Here is a 24,295-nt window from a genome sequence, read left to right on the forward strand (position 1 = left end):
ACGGTGTAGAGGGAGCTTTACTCTGTATCTAACCCCGTGCTGTACCTGTCCTGAGAGTGTTTGATGGGGACGGTGTAGAGGGAGCTTTACTCTGTATCTAACCCGTGCTGTACCTGTGGTACTAACCTTTGAGCCAGATGATCGAGGAAGCCATCGGACAGCAGCTGGCGAAGTGTGGTTGTCACAACGCTGGTTGGGCTGGTCAGGAGTGGGAGGCATTGGTAAGGGACTGCAGTGAAAACCACAGTAGCCAATCCCAGGAATGCTAGAATACCTGCCAGAGAGAGAAAGAGAGTGAGTGTGGGAGAGAGGAGACTGGGGGCATGGGGCTGAGAGAGGGGAGGAGAGAGAGTGTGCGCGTGGGGCAGGGAGAGAGAGAGTGTGCGCATGGAGCAGGGAGAGAGAGAGAGAGTGTGCGCATGGAGCAGGGAGAGAGAGAGAGTGTGCGCATGGAGCAGGGAGAGAGAGAGAGAGAAAGAGAAAGTGTGTGCGTGTGGGGCAGGGAGAGAGAGAGCGCTTGTGGCAGGGAGAGAGAGAGCGAGAAAGAGAGGGAGGGGGTGTGCGGGGGAGGGAGGGGGCGCGGGGTGGAGGGTGCGGGGGGAGGGAGAGGGCACGCGGGGGAGAGAGGCAGAGACATGGAGAGGCACAGAGAGAGAGAGGAGAGAGAGGGCGTGCGGGGGAGCAAGAGAGTGCGCAGGGGAGGCGGAGAGGCACAGAGAGAGAAAGAGGGCGCGCAGGGGAGAGAGAGAGGGCGCGCAGGGGAGAGAGAGAGGGAGCGCGGGAGAGAGAGAGGGAGCGCGGGAGAGAGAGAGGGGGCGCGGGAGAGAGGGGGCGCGGGAGAGAGAGAGGGGGCGCGGGAGAGAGAGAGGGGGCGCGGGAGAGAGGGAGGGGGCGCGGGAGAGAGAGAGGGGGCGCGGGAGAGAGAGAGGGGGCGCGGGAGAGAGAGAGGGGGCGCGGGAGAGAGAGAGGGGGCGCGGGAGAGAGAGAGGGGGCGCGGGAGAGAGAGAGGGGGCGCGGGAGAGAGAGAGGGGGCGCGGGAGAGAGAGAGGGGGCGCGCGGGAGAGAGAGAGGGGGCGCGGGAGAGAGAGGGGGGCGCGGGAGAGAGAGAGGGGGGCGCGGGAGAGAGAGAGGGGGCGCGGGAGAGAGAGAGGGGGCGCGGGAGAGAGAGAGGGGGCGCGGGAGAGAGAGAGGGGGCGCGGGAGAGAGAGAGGGGGCGCGGGAGAGAGAGAGGGGGCGCGGGAGAGAGATAGAGAGAGGAGGAGAGAGAGGGTGTGCGGGGGAGTGAGAGGGCGTGCGGGGAAGGCGGAAAGGCACAGGGAGAGAGAGTTTAAATGCAGAATGAAGACATGGAGACTGACCTGAGGGAGAGATGGTGTTCCAATCTGGAATTGGACTGGGTTGTCCGGGTCGTGGGGTCTCCCCTTCCATGATGGGCCCGTGTCCGGTGAGCCGGAGGACCCGGGCCAGGTGATGCCATGCCGAGTTCCACAACTCTGAGTCAGCAAAGTCTGCAAAGGCCGCTGGCTCACCCTGTGAGAGAGGACCGAGTGAGAGAGGAGCTCCAGCTTCACTCCGAGAGCGACAGAGGGAGGGTGGAGGAGTTATTCCCGGGACAGAGCTGAGGGAGGCTGTGGGCGGGGGGAAAGGCTCGGTCGATTCGGGGATCACAGGAGTGTCTTCCATGGGGGCTTCAAGTGTGTTCAGTATCCCTCTGGGCGAGAACAGCTGTCGCGGGCAATGGGCTGGGGATGGAGCCTAGGATTGCACGTGAGGGAGAGCGGGTGTGTGAGAGAGCCTGAGCGCAGGCGAGGGAGGGAGCGAGAGCATGCGTGAGGGCGAGAGTGAGAGGGAGCGTGCAAGGGAGGGAGGGGGAGGGGGAGTGGGAATGCGAGGGGGGTGGTGTGTGCTCACGAGGGGGGGGATGCGTTTGCGAGGGAGCGAGCATGCGTTTGTGTGTGTCAGAGTGTGAGAGTGGAGCTCAGGTACGATCGGATAAACAGGGACGGAACAAACAAAGCAGATGCTGTACCTCATTCAGAAGCTGCACCAAGAGAGTCAGCAAACCATCAAACGCTCCGAGGTCCAACGGCGGCAAAACCGCGGGCTGTGGAGAGCAAAATAATGCTTAGCCAAATGCAACAGGACTTGAAAGAACAATGAGTAAAACTCATCTACACCGTCCCCATCAAACACTCCCAGGACAGGTACAGCACGGGGTTAGATACAGAGTAAAGCTCCATCTACACTGTACCCATCAAACACTCCCAGGATAGGTACAGCACGGGGTTAGATACAGAGTAAAGCTCCCTCTACACCGTCCCCATCAAACACTCCCAGGACAGGGACAGCACGGGGTTAGATACAGAGTAAATCGTGCTGGATGCTGTGAACCTTCGCGATCTATTGAACCTACCTGTGCGGAGGAGAGCAGAGTCATATGGAGCGTCTGGAGGGTATCTTCACTCCGAATCTCCACAGGGGATCCTCGACTGATCAGCTGGATGGTCAGGAAGGCAGCAGCACACTGTGCAGAGAGGGAACAGTGGCGGGGAGTGGGCGTTAGGGGGGTGGTGGTGAAGAGAGAAAGAGAGTGGAGGAGAGATGGAGGGGGAGAGGTAGAGGGAGGGGGAGGAAAGGAGTTTGGATGGAAGCACGTGGAGAGCGAAAGGAGAGAGGGAGGAGCAGAGAGGGGGAAAAGAAAAGAAAGAGGTGATGAGAGGTGCGGGCACAGGATGAGAGGGGGAAGGGGAGAGCGGGAGGGCACAGCGGGGAGAGGGAGAGAGGGAGGCCGGGTGCAGGGTGAGGGAGAGAGGGGAGGGAGAGGGGGAGGGAGGGTGCGGGGGAATGAGAGAGAGAGGGAGGGTGCATAGAGAGAGATAAGGAGCAGGAGGGACGAGGGGGAAGAATGATGAGTGAGTGAGGGAAGGAGGGATGAGAGAGTTTAGAGCCCGGTTAAATCACTCTGCAGTGCTACGCATCGAGCACTAACAGCCCTGCTGTTCGTAGCCACCAACATTCGCTACTGTGGGCAGGAGGGGGCTTCACATTAACATCTCAACTGACAGCTGGCGCCTCATACAGTGCGGCGCTCCCTGAGCACTGACCCTCCGACAGTGCGGCGCTCCCTCAGCACTGACCCTCCGACAGTGCGGCGCTCCCTCAGCACTGACCCTCCGACAGTGCGGCGCTCCCTCAGTACTGACCCTCCGACAGTGCGGCGCTCCCTCAGTACTGACCCCTCCGACAGCGCGGCGCTCCCTCAGTACTGACCCTCCGACAGTGCGGCGCTCCCTCAGCACTGACCCTCCGACAGTGCGGCGCTCCCTTAGTACTGACCCCTCCGACAGTGCGGCGCTCCCTCAGTACTGACCCTCCGACAGTGCGGGCGCTCCCTCGGCACTGACCGGCGCTCCCTCAGTACTGAGAGATTGAAGCGGACACAGTAGTGTTTGGCAGGGCTGTGGCTGGTTTCTCCTTATTTACAGGAGCCTCCAGTGCTCCTAGGGGTTTCCCACCCTCGCCCCATCGATTCTCACTCGTCCCACACCATCCCTCCCGCAGAGGACATTCGTGAAGTTTTGACTTACAGTGTGAGCAGGCGTGGGCGATTGCAGCAAGATTGACGTAATGAAACCCACTGAGTGCTCCAGGCTAGAACAAGGAGAGAGAGAGAGACAGTGAGAGCTGGTGGTTCTGTGGGGGATCTGCTCCCTCATTCCTCCCTGGCTGTCCATAGAGGGTACAGAGACTCAGCCGCCTTCCAATCTCACAGGCTGCTGACACCTCAGTGTCCCTCACCCTGATGGACTGTCAGTTTTTGGACAATGAATGCCGCCGGATGCTGAGCCACACACACGGGGACCTAAGCGCGTCTGTGGGTGCGCACACACATACACCCTCGCGCACACATGGGCACGGGCACATGGGGCTGCGCAGGGACATACAGAAACAGAGGAATGCAGCCAGACACACACGGACGCACACAAAAGCGGACACGGCACACACACGGACATGGGGAGACACTCTGTCACATCAGTGCACACAGACACACACAGACACAGATGCACAGAAGGACACAGAAACACACGGACGCACACATAAGCGGACACGACACACACACGGACATGGGGAGACACTCACTGTCACATCAGTACACACACAGACGCACAGAAGGACACACTCACACAGTGATATGGGGACACACATTGACACGCATGGACACACACATAGACACACTCACAAACACACACGCTGGTGTGACCGATCTGGCATACCCACTCTCCCCTTTACACATGCTGCCCCTCCCCCATACCCTGTCGGTGCCCTTCCACATTAAGGTACAAGAAGCCGAATGGCCTTGTCTAGTTGCTAGGCCACAGACAGAGCATCACTATAGGCCACAAGCCATTCTGCGGGGAAGAGTGCGACTGTCCAGGGTCCACCGCTAACAGACAGAGGGAGGAACTTACGGCTCAGGCACATGATCCAACTGAATGACCAAGATCGACAAGAGGTAGAGAGTCAGTTCCACCGTCTGAGACAGAATGGTGTCGTCAGGAGACAACTGCAGAAAAGAGAGAGGCAACATGTCACAGGGGGAAAGGACAGTGTATCTAACGCACTGTGACACCCGGTCCCAGAGGGGGAAAGGACAGTGTATCTAACGCACTGTGACACCCGGTCCCAGAGGGGGGAAAGGACAGTGTATCTAACGCACTGTGACACCCGGTCCCAGAGGGGGGAAAGGACAGTGTATCTAACGCACTGTGACACCCGGTCCCAGAGGGGGGAAAGGACAGTGTATCTAACGCACTGTGACACCCGGTCCCAGAGGGGGGAAAGGACAGTGTATCTAACACACTGTGACACCCGGTCCCAGAGGGGGAAAGGACAGTGTATCTAACGCACTGTGACACCCGGTCCCAGAGGGGGAGAGGACAGTGTATCTAACGCACTGTGACACCCGGTCCCAGAGGGGGAAAGGACAGTGTATCTAACGCACTGTGACACCCGGTCCCAGAGGGGGAAAGGACAGTGTATCTAACGCACTGTGACACCCGGTCCCAGAGGGGAAAAGGACAGTGTATCTAACGCACTGTGACACCCGGACCCAGAGGGGGAAAGGACAGTGTATCTAACGCACTGTGACACCCGGTCCCAGAGGGGGAAAGGACAGCGTATCTAACGCACTGTGACACCCGGTCCCAGAGGGGGGAAAGGACAGTGTATCTAACGCACTGTGACACCCGGTCCCAGAGGGGGAAAGGACAGTGTATCTAACGCACTGTGACACCCGGTCCCAGAGGGGGAAAGGACAGTGTATCTAACGCACTGTGACACCCGGTCCCAGAGGGGAAAAGGCAGTATTTCATAAAGAGGCCTCCAGTATCACTTACCTTGCACTGAAGGAGTAGCAGTATGGTATTCAGGGCCTCGTCCACCAAGAACTGACAGGGCGCTTTACTCACCTGACAACAGGAGTACAGTACCTGGAGAGTAACAAAACCCAAATCACTGAACGATCGAGTAACTAAATCTAAGATGTCTCTCAGTCCCCTCTCTCTCAGGGAGATATCTGTACACTGACTGGTGTCTTTCAGTCCCCTCTCTCTCTCAGGGAGATATCTGTACACGGACTGGTGTCTCTCAGTCCCCTCTCTCTCTCAGGGAGATATCTGTACACTGACTGGTGTCTCTCAGTCCCCTCTCTCTCTCAGGGAGATATCTGTACACTGACTGGTGTCTCTCAGTCCCCTCTCTCTCTCAGGGAGATATCTGTACACTGACTGGTGTCTCTCAGTCCCCTCTCTCTCTCAGGGAGATATCTGTACACTGACTGGTGTCTCTCAGTCCCCTCTCTCTCTCAGGGAGATATCTGTACACTGACTGGTGTCTCTCAGTCCCCTCTCTCTCTCTCAGGGAGATATCTGTACACTGACTGGTGTCTCTCAGTCCCCTCTCTCTCTCTCAGGGAGATATCTGTACACTGACAGGTGTCTCTCAGTCCCCTCTCTCTCTCAGGGAGATATCTGTACACTGACTGGTGTCTCTCAGTCCCCTCTCTCTCTCTCAGGGAGATATCTGTACACTGACTGGTGTCTCTCAGTCCCCTCTCTCTCTCTCAGTGAGATATCTGTACACTGACTGGTGTCTCTCAGTCCCCTCTCTCTCTCAGGGAGATATCTGTACACTGACTGGTGTCTCTCAGTCCCCTCTCTCTCTCAGGGAGATATCTGTACACTGACTGGTGTCTCTCAGTCCCCTCTCTCTCTCAGGGAGATATCTGTACACTGACTGGTGTCTCTCAGTCCCCTCTCTCTCAGGGAGATATCTGTACACTGACTGGTGTCTCTCAGTCCCCTCTCTCTCTCAGGGAGATATCTGTACACTGACTGGTGTCTCTCAGTCCCTCTCTCTCAGGGAGATATCTGTACACTGACTGGTGACTCTCAGTCCCCTCTCTCTCAGGGAGATATCTGTACACTGACTGGTGTCTCTCAGTCCCCTCTCTCTCTCAGGGAGATATCTGTACACTGACTGGTGTCTCTCAGTCCCCTCTCTCTCTCAGGGAGATATCTGTACACTGACTGGTGTCTCTCAGTCCCCTCTCTCTCTCTCTCAGGGAGATATCTGTACACTGACTGGTGTCTCTCAGTCCCCTCTCTCTCTCAGGGAGATATCTGTACACTGACTGGTGTCTCTCAGTCCTCTCTCTCTCAGGGAGATATCTGTACACTGACTGGTGTCTCTCAGTCCCCTCTCTCTCTCAGGGAGATATCTGTACACTGACTGGTGTCTCTCAGTCCCCTCTCTCTCTCAGGGAGATATCTGTACACTGACTGGTGTCTCTCAGTCCCCTCTCTCTCTCTCAGGGAGATATCTGTACACTGACTGGTGTCTCTCAGTCCTCTCTCTCTCTCAGGGAGATATCTGTACACTGACTGGTGTCTCTCAGTCCCCTCTCTCTCTCAGGGAGATATCTGTACACTGGCTGGTGACGCTGCTGTTGCAGTCTACCTTCAGAGTGTTGAGACACAATGTGGGCTGTTGGATTCCCTTGATGAATCTTGTCCTTTTTGAGGTGCTCTCTGCTGCGAAGAGTGTGTCACTGACGTACTGAGCTATCTGCCCGGAGAGAAGAGAACAAGGTGATTTTACGGAGCATGGTGGGAGATTTTTCTCTGTCAAAAATACAAGAAATCTGGAGCAGGAGTTGGGATGAGGCCTCTCGCGCCTGCTCTGCCATTCACAACAAGCTCATGACTGATCTGATTGTGTCCTTAACTCCACTTTCCTGCCTGTGCCCACCCATAACCCTCGACCCCCTTGTCCATCAGAAACCTGTCTAACATAAACCTTGAATATATTCACCGCCCCTGCTGTGGGGAGGGGGAGGGGGAGAGAATCCCACAGACTGACCACCCTCTGAGAAAAGAAATTCCTCCTCATCTCCGTCTTCAACGGGAGGCCCCTCATTCTGAAACTGTGCCTCTCCCTCCTCGTTCTAGATTCACGCCCCCACGAGGGGGGTAAACATCCTCCCAGCATCCACCCTGTCGAGACTTCCCCTCAGAATCTTACCTTTTTCAATAAGACCGCCTCTCATTCTTCTAAACTCCAATGAGTTTGAAAGAATCATTCTTTAAATGAAAGCCCCCTCCACTGTGGAGAGACCCTACCTGCCTGCTCAGACACCCTCTTCCCCCCTGCAAGAAACCCTCTTCCTCTTCGACAGCCCCCCTCGCTCCCTCCAACGATCCCTCTTCCCCTCCGAGGGCTCCCTCACCCCTGAATCTGACAGCCCCCTCTCGCTCTTTCTCCCTCCCCCCCTCGCAATCCCCCTTGGCCCGCCTGGCCGTCCCCTCACCCCCACCCCCAGAGCGTGCAATCCCTCTCGTACCTGGCGTTTGGCATCGCGGCAGACTGTCGCTCCCGGTGAGACAGTGCAGAGGGCGGCCAGGGCAGCCGTGTGCGTCCCCGGCAGCCGGTCACAGCGTTCCCGCGGAGCCTGTCTGTCGCCCGCTGGCCCTGGCCGGAGAACAGAGAGGCTGGTCAGGCTGAGGGGTGCGACGCTGGGGTGGCCAACTGCCTGCTGCTCTGCTCCAGGCCCACTCGGAGCACGGATACTGCGCTGACAAAACCGCTCCAATAGCCCACGTCTTCAGGGATTGTTGACCTAACGGCCTTTTTAAGCGGCCTGTATTTAGAGCACTACAGTTCTGGTCCGGTTAGACCACACTCGGAGCACCGTGTACAGTTCTGGTCCGGTTAGACCACACTCGGAGCACCGTGTACAGTTCTGGTCCGGTTAGACCACACTCGGAGCACCGTGTACAGTTCTGGTCTGGTTAGACCACACTCGGAGCACCGTGTACAGTTCTGGTCCGGTTAGACCACACTCGGAGCACCGTGTACAGTTCTGGTCTGGTTAGACCACACTCGGAGCACTGTGTACAGTTCTGGTCTGGATAGCCCACACACGGAGCAGCGTGTACAGTTCTGGTCTGGATAGACCACACACGGAGCACCGTGTACAGTTCTGGTCTGGATAGACCACACTCGGAGCACCGTGTACAGTTCTGGTCTGGATAGACCACACTCGGAGCACTGTGTACAGTTCTGGTCTGGATAGACCACACACGGAGCACTGTGTACAGTTCTGGTCTGCATAGACCACACTCGGAGCACCGTGTACAGTTCTGGTCTGGTTAGACCACACTCGGAGCACTGTGTACAGTTCTGGTCTGGATAGACCACACTCGGAGCACTGTGTACATTTCTGGTCTGGATAGACCACACTCGGAGCACCGTGTACAGTTCTGGTCTGGACATTATAAAAAGGATATAGAGACACTGGAGAAAGTGTAAAAGGGATTCACAAGGAGGATGCCAGAACTGAGAGGTTATAACCAGCAGAAAAGATTGAACAGGCTGGGGATCTTTTCTCTAGAGAGAAGGCTGAGGGGGTGGCCTGATAGAGATCTTTAAGATTATGAAAGGGGTTTGATGGTGTAGACGTAGAGAAGATGTTTCCACTTGCAAGCGAGACCAGAACGAGGGGAAAGGTTAATATATGACAGTGACTGAACATAGGGGAGGCGGTGGCATGGTGGTATTATCACTGGGCTAGTCATCCAGAGACCCAGCCCCAATGCTGTAGTGATGGGGGTTTGAAATTTGAATTCAATGAAAGAAAAATCTGAAAGCATTTGAAGTCATGAAAGCATTGCCGATGGTCATAAAAACCCATCAGGTTCACTGATGTCCTTTAGGGAAGGAAATCTGCCGTCCTTACCCGGTCTGGCCTACATGTGGCTCCAGACCCAAAGCAATGTGGTTGACTCTGAAATGCCCCCTCCAAACGAGGGAAATTTGGGATGGGCAACAAATGGCATCATGCCCAGCCAGCGATGCCCACATCCAATGAATAATAAAAAAAGAAATGCAATTGGGGAATTCAGGAGAAAGACGTTTGGCTCTCATTAGGTCCAGAGTCCCTCCAGCCAGCGCAAATAGTTTCTCTCTCTCTCTACCCTATCTGAGTGCGGAGAAGGAGGTGGTGGAGATTGAGGGGTACAGGGAGAAGGTGGGGATTGAGGGGTACGGGGAGAAGGTGGGGATTGAGGGGTACGGGGAGAAGGTGGGGATTGAGGGGTACGGGGAGAAGGTGGGGATTGAGGGGTACGGGGAGAAGGTGGGGATTGAGGGGTACGGGGAGAAGGTGGGTAGGTGGGGATTGAGGGAGACTGGGAGGAGGTGGGTAGGTGGGGATTGAGGGAGATGGGTAGAAGGTGGGTAGTTGGGGATTGAGGGAGACGGTGAGAAGGTGGGTAGGTGGGGATTGAGGGAGACGGGGAGAAGGTGGGTAGGTGGGGATTGAGGGAGACGGGGAGAAGGTGGGTAGGTGGGGATTGAGGGAGACGGGGAGAAGGTGGGTAGGTGGGGATTGAGGGATACGAGGAGAAGGTGGGTAGGAGGGGATTGATGGAGACGGGGAGAAGGTGGGTAGGTGGGGATTGAGGGAGACTGGGAGGAGGTGGGTAGGTGGGGATTGAGGGAGACGGGTAGAAGGTGGGTAGTTGGGGATTGAGGGAGACGGTGAGAAGGTGGGTAGGTGGGGATTGAGGGAGACGGGGAGAAGGTAGGTAGGTGGGGATTGAGGGAGACGGGGAGGTGGGCAGGTGGGGATTGAGGGAGACGGGGAGAAGGTGGGGATTGAGGGAGACGGGAGAAGGTGGGTAGGTGGGGATTGAGGGATACGGGGCGAAGGTGGGTAGGTGGGGGTTGAGGGAGATGGGGAGAAGGTGGGTAGGTGGGGATTGAAGGAGACGGGGAGAAGGTGGGTAGGTGGGATTGAGGGATACGGGGAGAAGGTGGGTAGGTGGGGATTGAGGGATACGGTGAGAAGGTGGGTAGCTGGGGATTGAGGGGTACGGGGAGAAGGTGGGTAGGTGGGGATTGAGGGATACGGGGAGAAGGTGGGTAGGTGGGGATTGAGGGAGACGGGGTGAAGGTGGGTAGGTGGGGATTGAGGGATACGGGGAGAAGGTGGGTAGGTGGGGATTGAGGGATACGGTGAGAAGGTGGGTAGCTGGGGATTGAGGGGTACGGGGAGAAGGTGGGTAGGTGGGGATTTAGGGATACGGGGAGAAGCTGGGGATTTAGGGGTACAGGGGAGAGGGTGGGTGAAAGCTCCATGAATCCTTACCTTCAACCCTCCCACTGTGGGTTCCTCGGAGGACAGCAGCCAAGACAGGCCGGTGTGAAGTCAGCAGGTGTGTGTAGAATGGGATGGACACAGAGGGAGAGCTTTGGTCGATACTCTCGCAGATAAAGATAAGGCACTGGGAAAGAGGACAGAACTGTCAGAATTCACCTCAATACATCAACAGAAAACACCCCAGCTCAGTTCTGATCGGCACTCTCACCGACACTCCCAGGGCAGGTACAGCACGGGGTTAGATACAGAGTAAAGCCCTCTACACCGTCCCCATCAAACACTCCCAGGACAGGTACAGCACGGGGTTAGATACAGAGTAAAGCTCCCTCTACACTGTACCCATCAAACACTCCCAGGATGGGTACAGCACGGGGTTAAATACAGAGTAAAGCTCCCTCTACACTGTCCCCATCAAACACTCCCAGGACAAGTACAGCACGGGGTTAGATACAGAGTAAAGCTCCCTATACACTGTCCCTATCAAACACTCCCAGGACAGGTACAGCATGGGGTTAGATACAGAGTAAAGCTCCCTCTACACCGTCCCCATCAAACACTCCCAGGACAGGTACAGCACGGGGTTAGATACAGAGTAAAGCTCCCTCTACACTGTCCCCATCAAACACTCCCAGGACAGGTACAGCACGGGGTTAGATACAGAGTAAAGCTCCCTCTACACTGTCCCCATCAAACACTCCCAGGACAAGTACAGCACGGGGTTAGATACAGAGTAAAGCTCCCTCTACACTGTCCCCATCAAACACTCCCAGGACGGGTACAGCATGGGGTTAGGTACAGAGTAAAGCTCCCTCTACACCGTCCCCATCAAACGCTCCCAGGACAGGTACAGCATGGGGTTAGGTACAGAGTAAAGCTCCCTCTACACCGTCCCCATCAAACGCTCCCAGGACAGGTACAGCACGGGGTTAGATACAGAGTAAAGCTCCCTCTACACCGTCCCTATCAAACACTCCCAGGACAGGGACAGCATGGGGTTAGATACAGAGTAAAGCTCCCTCTACACCGTCCCCATCAAACACTCCCAGGACAGGTACAGCATGGGGTTAGATACAGAGTAAAGCTCCCTCTACACTGTCCCCATCAAACACTCCCAGGACAGGTACAGCACAGAGTTAGATATAGAGTAAAGCTCCCTCTACACTGTCCCCATCAAACACTCCCAGGACAGGTACAGCATGGGGTTAGATACAGAGTAAAGCCCTCTACACCGTCCCCATCAAACACTCCCAGGACAGGTACAGCACAGGGTGAGATACAGAGTAATGCTCCCTCTACACTGTCCACTTCAAATACTCGACCCAGAGGGGGAAAGGACAGCGTATCTAACGCACTTTGACACCTGGTCCCAGAGAGGGAAAGTACAGCATATGTAACGCACTGTGACACCCGGTCCCAGAGGGGGAAAGGACAGCGTATCTAACGCACTGTGACACCCGGTCCCAGACGGGGTAAAGGACAGCGTATCTAACGCACTGTGACACACGCTCCCAGAGGGGAAAGGACAGTGTATCTAACGCACTGTGACACCCGGTCCCAGAGGGGGAAAGGACAGTGTATCTAACGCACTGTGACACCCGGTCCCAGAGGGGGAAAGGACAGTGTATCTAACGCACTGTGACACCCGGTCCCAGAGCGGGAAAGGACAGTGTATCTAACGCACTGTGACACCCGGTCCCAGAGGGGGAAAGGACAGCGTATCTAACGCATTGTGACACCCGGTCCCAGAGGGGGGAAAAGGACAGCGTATCTAACGCATTGTGACACCCGGTCCCAGAGGGGGAAAGGACAGTGTATCTAACGCACTGTGACACCCGGTCCCAGAGGGGGAAAGGACAGTGTATCTAACGCACTGTGATAAAGGCTGTCTCATTCTGTTCTGTCCTTACCGTGATGCTTTGCTCTCTCAGTCCCATCTCAGCCTGGGCGAGGAGCTGTTCCAGGAGCTGGAGAAACTCGATCGCTGACTGCTCCAAAACCTTGATGCTGGAAAAATACCACAGGCTGTGGATTAGTGCAGGGAATGAGTATCAGGGGGCAGGGCTCCGGGAGATCTGGGAGTGCTGCTGAGCTCAGCCAGATGGAGTGGGCCCTGGATCAGGTGGTGCGATGTCAGAGTGGGGGAAACGACAGCTTCCCACAGAGGCTGAAGGCGAACGGGGTAGAAGCAGGGGGAAGTCACTGAGCCCACCCAGTTCCTGTCCTTCTGGGACATCAGCATATCAAAGTGGGGATGTTCGCTGATGTTTGCATAATATTCAGCACCATTCGCGACTCCTCAGATACTGAGGCAGCCCATGTCCATATGCAGCAAAACCTGGACAATATCCAGGCTCAGGGCTGACAAGTGGTAAGTAACATTCGCACCACACAAGTGCCAGGCAATGACCATCTCCAACAAGAGAGAATCCAACCATCGCCCCCTTAATGTTCAATGGCATTACCATCACTGAATCCCCCACTATCAACATCCTGGGGGTTACCATTGACCAGAAACTGAACTGGGACCAGCCATATAAATACTGTGGTTACAAGAGCAGCTCAGAGGCTGGGAATCCTGCGGAGAGTAACTCACCTCCTGACTCCCCCAAAGCCTGTCCACCATCGACAAGGCACAAGTCAGGAGTGTGATGGGATACTCCCCACTTGCCTGGATGAGTGCGGCTCCCACAACACTCGAGAAGCTCGACACCGTCCAGGACAAAGCAGCCTCCGCTCGATCGGCACCCCATCCACAAACATTCACTCCCCCCACCACCGACGCACAGGGGCAGCAGTGTGTGTACCATCTACAAGATGCACTGCAGCAACTCGCCAAGGTTCCTTCGACAGCGCCGCCCAAACCCACGACCTCTACTAACTAGAAGGACGAGGGCAGCAGACACATGGGGAACACCACCACCTGGAAGTTCCCCTCTGAGCCCCTCACCATCCTGACTTGGAAATATATCGGCCGTACCTTCACTGTCGCTGGGGTCAAAATTCTGGAACTCCCTCCCTAACAGCACCGTGGGTGTACCTACACCACACGGGACAAAATCCTGGAACTCCCTCCCTAACAGCGCCGTGGGTGTACCTACACCACTCGGGGACAAAATCCTGGAACTCCCTCCCTAACAGCGCCGTGGGTGTACCTACACCACACAGGGGACAAAATCCTGGAACTCCCTCCCTAACAGCGCCATGGGTGTACCTACACCACACGGACAAAATCCTGGAACTCCCTCCCTAACAGCGCCGTGGGTGTACCTACACCACACAGGGGACAAAATCCTGGAACTCCCTCCCTAACAGCGCTGTGGGTGTACCTACACCACACGGACAAAATCCTGGAACTCCCTCCCTAACAGCGCCGTGGGTGTACCTACACCACACGGGACAAAATCCTGGAACTCCCTCCCTAACAGCGCCGTGGGTGTACCTACACCACACGGGGACTGCAGTGACTCAAGAAGGCAGCTCACCCTTCACCTTCTGAAGGGGGCAATTAGGGATGGGCAACAAACGCTGACCTAGCCAGCGATGACCACGTCCTGGGAAAGAATTAACTTTGAAAAAAAAATACGAGGGCACAAATGGGCTGACCAGTGAATCCCGCCATGGCCGAATAGCTCTCAGCGATCGCGAACTCAGAGTGGGGATTATCATGAGTGAGCCCTCTTACCCGCTGCCACCTCCTGAGGGCTCCACTTCGAAATCGCTGGAGAAATAGGCAGCGAGGACTGTCAGCAGATCAGAGAGAACCGTCACACACCACGGCTGCTGCTGGGTCAGAGAGAGAGAGAGAGCAGAAGTTACTGAGGGAGAGGGGGAACGGAACGAGGCGAGGGGGAAGGAGGGAGCCAGGGCAGGACGAGGGGACAGAGCTGGGGTGGGAGGGGGAGGAGAAGGGCGGAGCGAGCAGGGGTTGGCCGTGACAGGAAGGGACCGCTCGAAGGTGACAGAGAAAGACGGGGGTGGGGCCGGAAAGAGAGGGGGGCGGGGGCAGGAGAGGCGGAGAGAGAACGAGAGAGACAGAGAGAGAGAGACAGGGAGGGAGAGGGAGAGGGAGAGGGAGAGAGAGAGAGGGAGAGAGAGAGAGAGGGAGAAAGAGAGAGGGAGAGAGAGAGAGAGGGAGAAAGAGAGAGGGAGAAAGAGAGAGGGAGAAAGAGAGAGGGATGGGGGCCGGAGAGAGACAGAGAGAGAACGAGAGAGAGGGAGAGGGGGAGAGAGAGGGGGAGAGAGAGGGAGGGGGGTAGAGAGAGAGAGGGGGCAGAGAGAGAGAGAGAGAGAGAGAGAGAGTGAGAGAACAAGAGAGAGAACGAGAGAGAGAAGGGGAGACGGGGGGGCGGAGAGAGATAGAACGAGGGAGAGAACGAGGGAGAGAACGAGGGAGTGAACGAGGGGGAGGCAAAGAGAGAGGGGGCGCGGAGAGAGAGGGGGGTCAGAGAGAGAGAGAGAGAGAGAACAAGAGAGAGAGGGTGAGAGGAGGAGGGACGAAGCAGTGAATGCTGGTGAGATAGGAAGAAGGCGGGAAAGAGGGAGGGAGGAGGAAAAGGTGTGAAAGACAGAAGGGGGGTGGAGAAAGAGATGGAGAGTGGGAGAATGCGAGGGAGAGAAGGAGTGTGAGTGAGGAAGTGGGAGAGGGAGGGAGTGAGAGAAAAAGAGAGAATGAATGAGGTGAGAGTTGGAGAGAGGTGGATACGGGCAGGACAGAGAGATAGAGACAGTGCTCGAAGGTGTGATGGGGTCGGCTGGAGACCTGGAGGGATGGGGCGAAGGGAGGCGATGTGGGTGGAGGGAGAGGGGCAGGCGCAAAGCGGGAAGGTCAGATGGAGCTGGAGAGACGGGGATTGTGGAGGGAGAGATAGTGAGAGAGTGGCTCGGGGGCGGGGGCCATCTCCCACCTGTCTGATTCCCTCGGAGTGCAGCATTTGGCCGATGAGGTTGAGCAGGAACTGAGGCAGCTCCAGCCTCCGGCAGAAGGAGTGCAGCAGATCCCAGTCGCAGCGAGTGGCCAGCAGGTTTCCGATGACCCTCAGAGCTGGTCGTAGCCTGGACGCACCCTCCAACATCCCCTCCAGCACCTGTACAAGGAGCAAGGCACAGAGGGAGGGAAGGGCTCAGTAAACGATCATTCAAGATATCAGCTTGTCCCAGTCGGTGTCTCTCCGGTTAGACCACACTCGGGGCGCTGTGTACAGTTCTGGTCTGGTTAGACCACACTCGGGGCGCTGTGTACAGTTCTGGTCTGGTTAGACCACACTCGGAGCGCCGTGTACAGTTCTGGTCTGGTTAGACCACACTAGGAGCACCGTGTACAGTTCTGGTCTGGTTAGATCACACTAGGAGCACCGTGTACAGTTCTGGTCTGGTTAGACCACACTCCGAGCGCCGTGTACAGTTCTGGTCTGGTTAGACCACACTAGGAGCACCGTGTACAGTTCTGGTCTGGTTAGACCACACTCGGAGCGCCGTGTACAGTTCTGGTCTGGTTAGACCACACTAGGAGCACCGTGTACAGTTCTGGTCTGGTTAGACCACACTCGGAGCGCCGTGTACAGTTCTGGTCCGGTTAGACCACACCCGGAGCGCCGTGTACAGTTCTGGTCCGGTTAGACCACACCCGGAGCGCCGTGTACAGTTCTGGTCTCTATATTATGAAATGGATACAGAGATACTGGAGAAGGTGTAAAAAGGATTCACAAGGATGACACCAGAACAGAGAGGTTATAACTATCAGGAAAGAGTGAACAGGCTGGGGATCTTTTCTCTAGAAAAGAGAGACTGAGGGGGTGACCTGATTGAGATCTTTAAGATTATGTAAGGGGTTCGATGGTGTAGACGTAGAGAAGATGTTTCCACTTGTGGGAGAGACCAGAACGAGGGGAAACATCAATATCAGACGGTCACTAATAAATCCAATCGGAGAATTCAGGAGAAACTTCTTTACCCAGAGAGCGGGGAGAATGTGGGACTCGCTCCCACAGGAAGCGGGGGAGAATGTGGGACTCGCTCCCACGGGGAGTGGGGGAGAATGTGGGACTCGCTCCCACGGGGAGTGGGGGAGAATGTGGGACTCGCTCCCACGGGGAGTGGGGGAGAATGTGGGACTCGCTCCCACGGGGAGTGGGGGGAGAGTGTGGGACTCGCTCCCACAGGGAGCAGGGAGAATGTGGGACTCGCTCCCACGGGGAGTGGGGGAGAATGTGGGACTCGCTCCCACGGGGAGTGGGGGAGAATGTGGGACTCGTTCCCACGGGGAGTGGGGGAGAATGTGGGACTCGCTCCCACGGGGAGTGGGGGGAGAATGTGGGACTCGCTCCCACGGGGAGCGGGGAGAATGTGGGACTCGCTCCCACAGGGAGTGGTCAAGGTGAATCGTGTCGATGTGTTTAAGGAGGGGAAGGTGGATAAACACGTGAGGGAGAGAGGATTAGAAGGATACGGGGACAGGGGGAGATGAAGAGGGCGGGTGGGAGAAGGCTCGTGTAGATCTGAAACACCAGTACGGAGCAGATGGGCCGAATGGGCTCTTTCTGTGTGAAGGAATCTGTATTCATACAGAGTTGTGTGTGTGTGTGTGTTTGTGAGGTGGGTGGGGTTACTCAGATCCACACACTGAGTGATCTGCGTCCTCGCTGGTTCTGAATGGAGGGGGTGGATGGGGGTGGGGGGCAGTCCCACAGTCCACGGGCTTCTCTGGCTATCAAATCCACACGTACCTGAGTGCTGGAGTCCCCGAGCCTGGCACACACACGCTCCCAGAAGGCCTGGTCTCTCAGGAGGGTCAGCGGTGTGCTTAGCTGCAAGGCTGAAGGGTCGGTAGCCTCGATGAGCTGTTCCCATTCCTCATCACTGTCCAAATCCTAAAAACAAAGTCCAGCTACAAGATTAAACTCCATTTCCACAATGTACAGATTGACAGAAGTGAACTGAAATACTGGCAGTGATTTTAATCAATGCCCCTGTTAAAGAGGGAGTCTCTACGTCAGGGACCCCTGTTAAAGAGGGAGTCTCTCCATCAGGGACCCCTGTTAAAGAGGAAGTCTCTCCTTCAGGGACCCCTGTTAAAGAGGGAGTCTCTCCTTCAGGGACCCCTGTTAAAGAGGGAGTCTCTCCGTCAGGGACCCCTGTAAAAGAGGGAGTCTCTCCGTCAGGGACCCCTGTAAAAGAGGAAGTCTCTCCTTCAGGGACCCCTGTTAAAGAGGAAGTCTCTCCTTCAGGGACCCCTGTTAAAGAGGGAGTCTCTCCTTCAGGGACCCCTGTTAAAGAGGGAGTCTCTCCGTCAGGGACCCCTGTAAAAGAGGGAGTCTCTCCGTAAGGGACCCCTGTTAAAGAGGGAGTCTCTCTGTCAGGGACCCCTGTAAAAGAGGGAGTCTCTCCGTAAGGGACCCCTGTTAAAAGAGGGAGTCCCTCCCTCGGGGACCCCTGTTAAAGTGGGGGTCTCTCCGTCAGGGACCCCTGTTAAAGAGGGAGTCTCTCCATCGGAGACCCCTGTTAAAGAGGGAGTCTCTCCGTCGGGGACCCCTGTTAAAGAGGGAGTCTCTCCGTCAGGGACCCCTGTTAAAGAGGGAGTCTCTCCGTCAGGGAACCCTGTTAAAGAGGGAGTCTCTCCGTCGGGGACCCCTGTTAAAGAGGGAGTCTCTCCTTCAGGGACCCCTGTTAAAGAGGGGGTCTCTCCATCGGGGACCCCTGTTAAAGAGGGAGTCTCTCCGTCAGGGACCCCTGTTAAAGAGGGAGTCTCTCCGTCAGGGACCCCTGTTAAAGAGGGAGTCTCTCCATCGGGGACCCCTGTTAAAGAGGAAGTCTCTCCGTCAGGGACCCCTGTTTAAGAGGGAGTCTCTCCATCGGAGACCCCTGTTAAAGAGGGAGTCTCTCCGTCGGGGACCCCTGTTAAAGAGGGAGTCTCTCCGTCAGGGACCCCTGTTAAAGAGGGAGTCTCTCCGTCAGGGACCCCTGTTAAAGAGGGAGTCTCTCCCTCGGGGACCCCTGTTAAAGAGGGAGTTTCTCCGTCAGGGACCCCTGTTAAAGAGGGGGTCTCTCCGTCAGGGACCCCTGTTAAAGAGGGAGTCTCTCCTTCGGGGACCCCTGTTAAAGAGGAAGTCTCTCCGTCAGGGACCCCTGTTAAAGAGGGAGTCTCTCCTTCAGGGACCCCTGTTAAAGAGGGAGTCTCTCCTTCAGGGACCCCTGTTAAAGAGGGAGTCTCTCCTTCGGGGACCCCTGTTAAAGAGGAAGTCTCTCCGTCGGGGACCCCTGTTAAAGAGGAAGTCTCTCCGTCAGGGACCCCTGTTAAAGAGGGAGTCTCTACTTCAGGGACCCCTGTTAAAGAGGGAGTCTCTCCGTCAGGGACCCCTGTTAAAGAGGGAGTCTCTCCTTCAGGGACCCCTGTTAAAGAGGGAGTCTCTCCATCAGGGACCCCTGTTAAAGAGGGAGTCTCTCTGTCAGGGACCCCTGTTAAAGAGGGAGTCTCTCCGTCAGGGACCCCTGTTAAAGAGGGGGTCTCTCCGTCAGGGACCCCTGTTAAAGAGGGAGTCTCTCCTTCGGGGACCCCTGTTAAAGAGGGAGTCTCTCCATCAGGGAACCCTGTTAAAGAGGGAGTCTCTCCGTCAGGGACCCCTGTTAAAGAGGGAGTCTCTCTGTCAGGGACCCCTGTTAAAGAGGGAGTCTCTCCGTCAGGGACCCCTGTTAAAGAGGGAGTCTCTCTGTCAGGGACCCCTGTTAAAGAGGGAGTCTCTCCGTCAGGGACCCCTGTTAAAGAGGGAGTCTCTCTGTCAGGGACCCCTGTTAAAGAGGGAGTCTCTCCGTCAGGGACCCCTGTTAAAGAGGGGGTCTCTCCGTCAGGGACCCCTGTTAAAGAGGGAGTCTCTCCTTCGGGGACCCCTGTTAAAGAGGGGGTCTCTCCGTCAGGGACCCCTGTTAAAGAGGGAGTCTCTTCGTCAGGGATCCCTGTTAAAGAGGGGGTCTCTCCGTCAGGGACCCCTGTTAAAGAGGGAGTCTCTCCTTCGGGGACCCCTGTTAAAGAGGGAGTCTCTCCATCAGGGAACCCTGTTAAAGAGGGAGTCTGCCAGTCAGGGACCCCTGTTAAAGAGGGAGTCTCTCCGTCAGGGACCCCTGTTAAAGAGGGAGTCTCTCTGTCAGGGACCCCTGTTAAAGAGGGAGTCTCTCCGTCAGGGATCCCTGTTAAAGAGGGGGTCTCTCCGTCAGGGACCCCTGTTAAAGAGGGAGTCTCTCCTTCGGGGACCCCTGTTAAAGAGGAAGTCTCTCCGTCAGGGACCCCTGTTAAAGAGGGAGTCTCTCCTTCAGGGACCCCTGTTAAAGAGGGAGTCTCTCCGTCAGGGACCCCTGTTAAAGAGGGAGTCTCTCCGTCAGGGACCCCTGTTAAAGAGGGAGTCTCTCCTTCAGGGACCCCTGTTAAAGAGGGAGTCTCTCCATCAGGGAACCCTGTTAAATAGGGAGTCTCCCAGTCAGGGACCCCTGTTAAAGAGGGAGTCTCTCCGTCAGGGACCCCTGTTAAAGAGGGAGTCTCTCCGTCAGGGACCCCTGTTAAAGAGGGAGTCTCTCTGTCAGGGACCCCTGTTAAAGAGGGAGTCTCTCTGTCAGGGACCCCTGTTAAAGAGGGAGTCTCTCCGTCAGGGACCCCTGTTATAGAGGGAGTCTCTCCGTCAGGGACCCCTGTTAGTCTCTCCGTCAGAGTTTCGCGCTTGGGAAAACAGACTGGAGGGGCTGAATGGCCTCCTCCTGTTTCTGTGCCCCTGAGCTATGAAGATAGATGAGGTCAAGAAAGGATTCGCCTGTCCTGGGAGTGTTTGATGGGGACGGTGTAGAGGGAGCTTTACTCTGTATTTAACCCCGTGCTGTACCTGTCCTGGGAGTGTTTGATGGGGACGGTGTAGAGGGAGCTTTACTCTATATCTAACCCCGTGCTGTACCTGTCCTGGGAGTGTTTGATGGGGACGGTGTAGAGGGAGCTTTACTCTGTATCTAACCCCGTGCTGTACCTGTCCTGGGAATGTTTGATGGGGACAGTGTAGAGGGAGCTTTACTCTGTATCTAACCCCGTGCTGTACCTGTCCTGGGAGTGTTTGATGGGTACAGTGTAGAGGGATCTTTACTCTGTATCTAACCCCGTGCTGTACCTGTCCTGGGAGTGTTTGATGGGGACGGTGTAGAGGGAGCTTTACTCTGTATTTAACCCCGTGCTGTACCTGTCCTGGGAGTGTTTGATGGGGACGGTGTAGAGGGAGCTTTACTCTGTATCTAACCCCGTGCTGTACCTGTCCTGGGAGTGTTTGATGGGGATGGTGTAGAGGGAGCTTTACTCTGTATCTAACCCCGTGCTGTACCTGTCCTGGGAGTGTTTGATGGGGACGGTGTAGAGGGAGCTTTACTCTATATCTAACCCCGTGCTGTACCTGTCCTGGGAGTGTTTGATGGGGACAGTGTAGAGGGAGCTTTACTCTGTATCTAACCCCGTGCTGTACCTGTCCTGGGAATGTTTGATGGGAACAGTGTAGAGGGAGCTTTACTCTGTATCTAACCCCGTGCTGTACCTGTCCTGGGAGTGTTTGATGGGGACAGTGTAGAGGGACCTTTACTCTGTATCTAACCCCGTGCTGTACCTGTCCTGGGAGTGTTTGATGGGGACAGTGCAGAGGGAGATTTACTCTGTATCTAATCCCGTGCTGTCCCTGTCCTGGGAGTGTTTGATGGGGACGGTGTAGAGGGAGATTTACTCTGTATCTAACCCCGTGCTGTACCTGTCCTGGGAGTGTTTGATGGGGACAGTGTAGAGGGAGATTTACTCTGTATCTAACCCCGTGCTGTCCCTGTCCTGGGAGTGTTTGATGGGGACAGTGTAGAGGGAGCTTTACTCGGTATCTAACCCTGTGCTGTCCCTGTCCTGGGAGTGTTTGATGGGGACGGTGTTTCACTCTGTGCTGATGAAGTTACCTCATTCTCCAGATCCACATTCTCCATGTTGTGGGTCGTTCTCCCCGCACCGACAGGCACCTCGAGGAATTCCTGCTCGTAATCCTGGCTGATCTGGTGAAGCCTGTGAAAACCATCAGGAAAACTGGGTGAGGAGTGAGGGAAATACCCATGCCCCTCCTCTGCTCTCTCTCTACTCCCTCATCCCGCTTCCTCACTTCATCTCGCTCTCCCCCCTCCCACATCCCTCTCTATGCCTCTCTATTTCCCTTCCCCTGCCTCTCCTCTTCCCTCCTCCTGCCCCCTCTTCTCCGTCTTCCTCTCCTTTCCTTCCCCTCTCCCTGCAATCTCTCCTCCCCTCCCCCTCTGCTATCCTCGCTTCCCTCCTCTTCCCTCTCCCTGCCCTGCCTTCTCCCCTCCCTGCCCTCCTCACTCCCCTATCTCCCTTCTCCCCTACCTCCCCTCTCCTCTCCCCTACCTCCTCCCTCCCCTCTCACCCCTCCATCCCTTCTCCTTCCCCCTACCTCCTCTCCCCTACCTCCTCTCTCCTCCCTCCCCTCTCACCCCTCCATCCCTTCTCCTTCCCCCTACCTCCTCTTCCCTACCTCGTCTCTCCTCTCCCCTACCGCCTCTCTCCTCCCTGCCCTCTCTCCCCTCCCTCCCCACCCCTCTCCCCTCCCACTCCAGCCCTTACCCTGGAGTCAGTGCTCCTCGTGCCCTCTCACACTCTGGTGGGGTCTCCATCTCTGCTGCCTGGAAGCTGCCCACAGGGGTGAGGTCTGCCTCTGCTGGCCTCTCCGTCTCCGCTGCCTGAGTGGGTTTGAGGTAGCGCTGGCACCCCAGGAGACAGGCTGCTGCCTCTGGGGCAGGGTAAGGCTGCTTCTGTCCGTGGTCTGCCACTGCACCATCCCGGGGCTGGGCCTGGGAGCCGGGCACCTTCCCGTTGCCAGGATCCTGCCACAGAAAGGATTACAATGGTATTGCCCTGAAAATGACTCCCTCCCCATCACATCTCGTCTCTCGCGTGTCGCTGGGTCCGAGCGTCTCTCGCGTGTCGCTGGGTCTGAGCGTCTCTCGCGTGTCGCTGGGTCTGAGCGTCTCTCGCGTGTCGCTGGGTCCGCGCGTCTCTCGCGTGTCGCTGGGTCCGCGCGTCTCTCGCGTGTCGCTGGGTCCGCGCGTCTCTCGCGTGTCGCTGGGTCCGCGTCCTGGTCCGAGTGCCTCTCGCGTGTCGCTGGGTCCGAGCGTCTCTCGCGTGTCGCTGGGTCCGAGCGTCTCTCGCGTGTCGCTGGGTCCGAGCGTCTCTCGCGTGTCGCTGGGTCTGAGCGTCTCTCGCGTGTCGCTGGGTCTGAGCGTCTCTCGCGTGTCGGTGGGTCCGAGCGTCTCTCGCGTGTCAGTGTGTCTGCGTGTCTCTTGCGTGTCAGTGGGTCTGCGTGTCTCTTGCGTGTCGCTGGGTCTGAGCGTCTCTCACGTGTCGCTGGGTCTGAGCGTCTCTCGCGTGTTGCTGGGTCCGAGCGTCTCTCGCGTGTCGCTGGGTCTGAGCGTCTCTCGCGTGTCGCTGGGTCTGAGCGTCTCTCGCGTGTCAGTGTGTCTGCGTGTCTCTTGCGTGTCGCTGAGTCCGAGCGTCTCTCGCGTGTCGCTGGGTCCGAGCGTCTCTCGCGTGTCGCTGGGTCCGAGCGTCTCTCGCGTGTCGCTGGGTCCGAGCGTCTCTCGCGTGTCCGTGGGCCTGCGTGTCTCTTGCGTGACGCTGGGTCTGATCGTCTCTCGCGTGTCAGTGTGTCCGCGCGTCTCTCGCGTGTCGGCGGCTCTGAGCGTCTCTGTCTCGACATCTCACCTTCTTCTTGGATTCCTCCAGCATCTTCTCTCTGGCCTTCCTGAGGATTTTGGACTGTCCTGATTTGGGTGCCAGGGCCCGTGCTTGCTGCTCCTTTAGGGCCTGTGTTTCAGGGCTGGTCTGGACAGTGAACGGCTTCTCGACCCCGCAGTCCTGTACGTCGTCCACAACTGCGGAACAGAAACACTGGAGAGGTCACTGACTGACTCAACCCCGCTCCTCCCATCAGTAGCTCACCAATTAGCCCCTGATTCCCCAACAGATTCCACAGGGTCCCTGATTCCCCAACAGATTCCCCACGGTCCCCCGATTCCCCAACAGATTCCCCACGGTGCCCGATTCCCCAACAGATTCCCCATGGTCCCCCAATTCCCCAAACAGATTCCCCACTGTCCCCCGATTTCCCAACCAATTCCCCACGGTCGCCCGATTCCGCCTGGTGCCCGGTTTCCACACAGTCCCACAATTTCCAGCCAGATTCCTCACAGTCCCATCTTTACCGAGTAGATTCCATATGCTCCCCAAATTCCAGAATTGATTCCCTTCTGTGCCCCAATTCCTCCGCTCTGTATCTCTCTCCCTCTCCCTCCTCCCATCCCACACTCTCTCTCTCTCCCTCTACCCCCTCCTTTCTCACACTCTCTTTCGTTCTGCCTCCTCCCATCTCCCTCTCTCTCCCTCCTCCCATCTCACTCTCTCTTTCCCTCTGCCTGCTCCCACCTCACTCTCTCTCTCTCTCTCCCTCAACCTCCTCCCATCTCGCTCTCCCTCCTCCCATCTCGCTCTCTCCCCCTCTACCTCCTCCCATCTCACTC

The 24,295-nt window shown here is 56.8% G+C and overlaps 1 protein-coding gene across 1 annotated transcript; it reads right to left on the minus strand.

Annotated features, from left to right (window-relative positions):
* Positions 1-126: 126 nt before the first annotated feature.
* LOC144678137 (serine/threonine-protein kinase 36-like) lies at positions 127-23,650 on the minus strand (the record flags this gene model as incomplete). The annotated part of the gene is made up of 17 exons (XM_078538032.1): positions 127-274; positions 1,359-1,530; positions 2,030-2,104; positions 2,414-2,524; positions 3,588-3,651; positions 4,470-4,564; positions 5,397-5,489; positions 7,018-7,125; positions 7,901-8,028; positions 10,709-10,844; positions 12,628-12,724; positions 14,403-14,500; positions 15,625-15,804; positions 17,443-17,586; positions 21,671-21,773; positions 22,344-22,603; positions 23,481-23,650. Coding segments are annotated over 17 exons (2,182 nt in total), but the record flags the coding sequence as incomplete, so codon positions are not given.
* Between the last annotated feature and the right edge of the window lie 645 nt (positions 23,651-24,295).

The sequence above is a fragment of the Cetorhinus maximus genome, unplaced genomic scaffold (assembly GCF_964194155.1).
Source record: "Cetorhinus maximus unplaced genomic scaffold, sCetMax3.hap1.1 HAP1_SCAFFOLD_3681, whole genome shotgun sequence".
Lineage (NCBI taxonomy): Eukaryota > Metazoa > Chordata > Chondrichthyes > Lamniformes > Cetorhinidae > Cetorhinus > Cetorhinus maximus.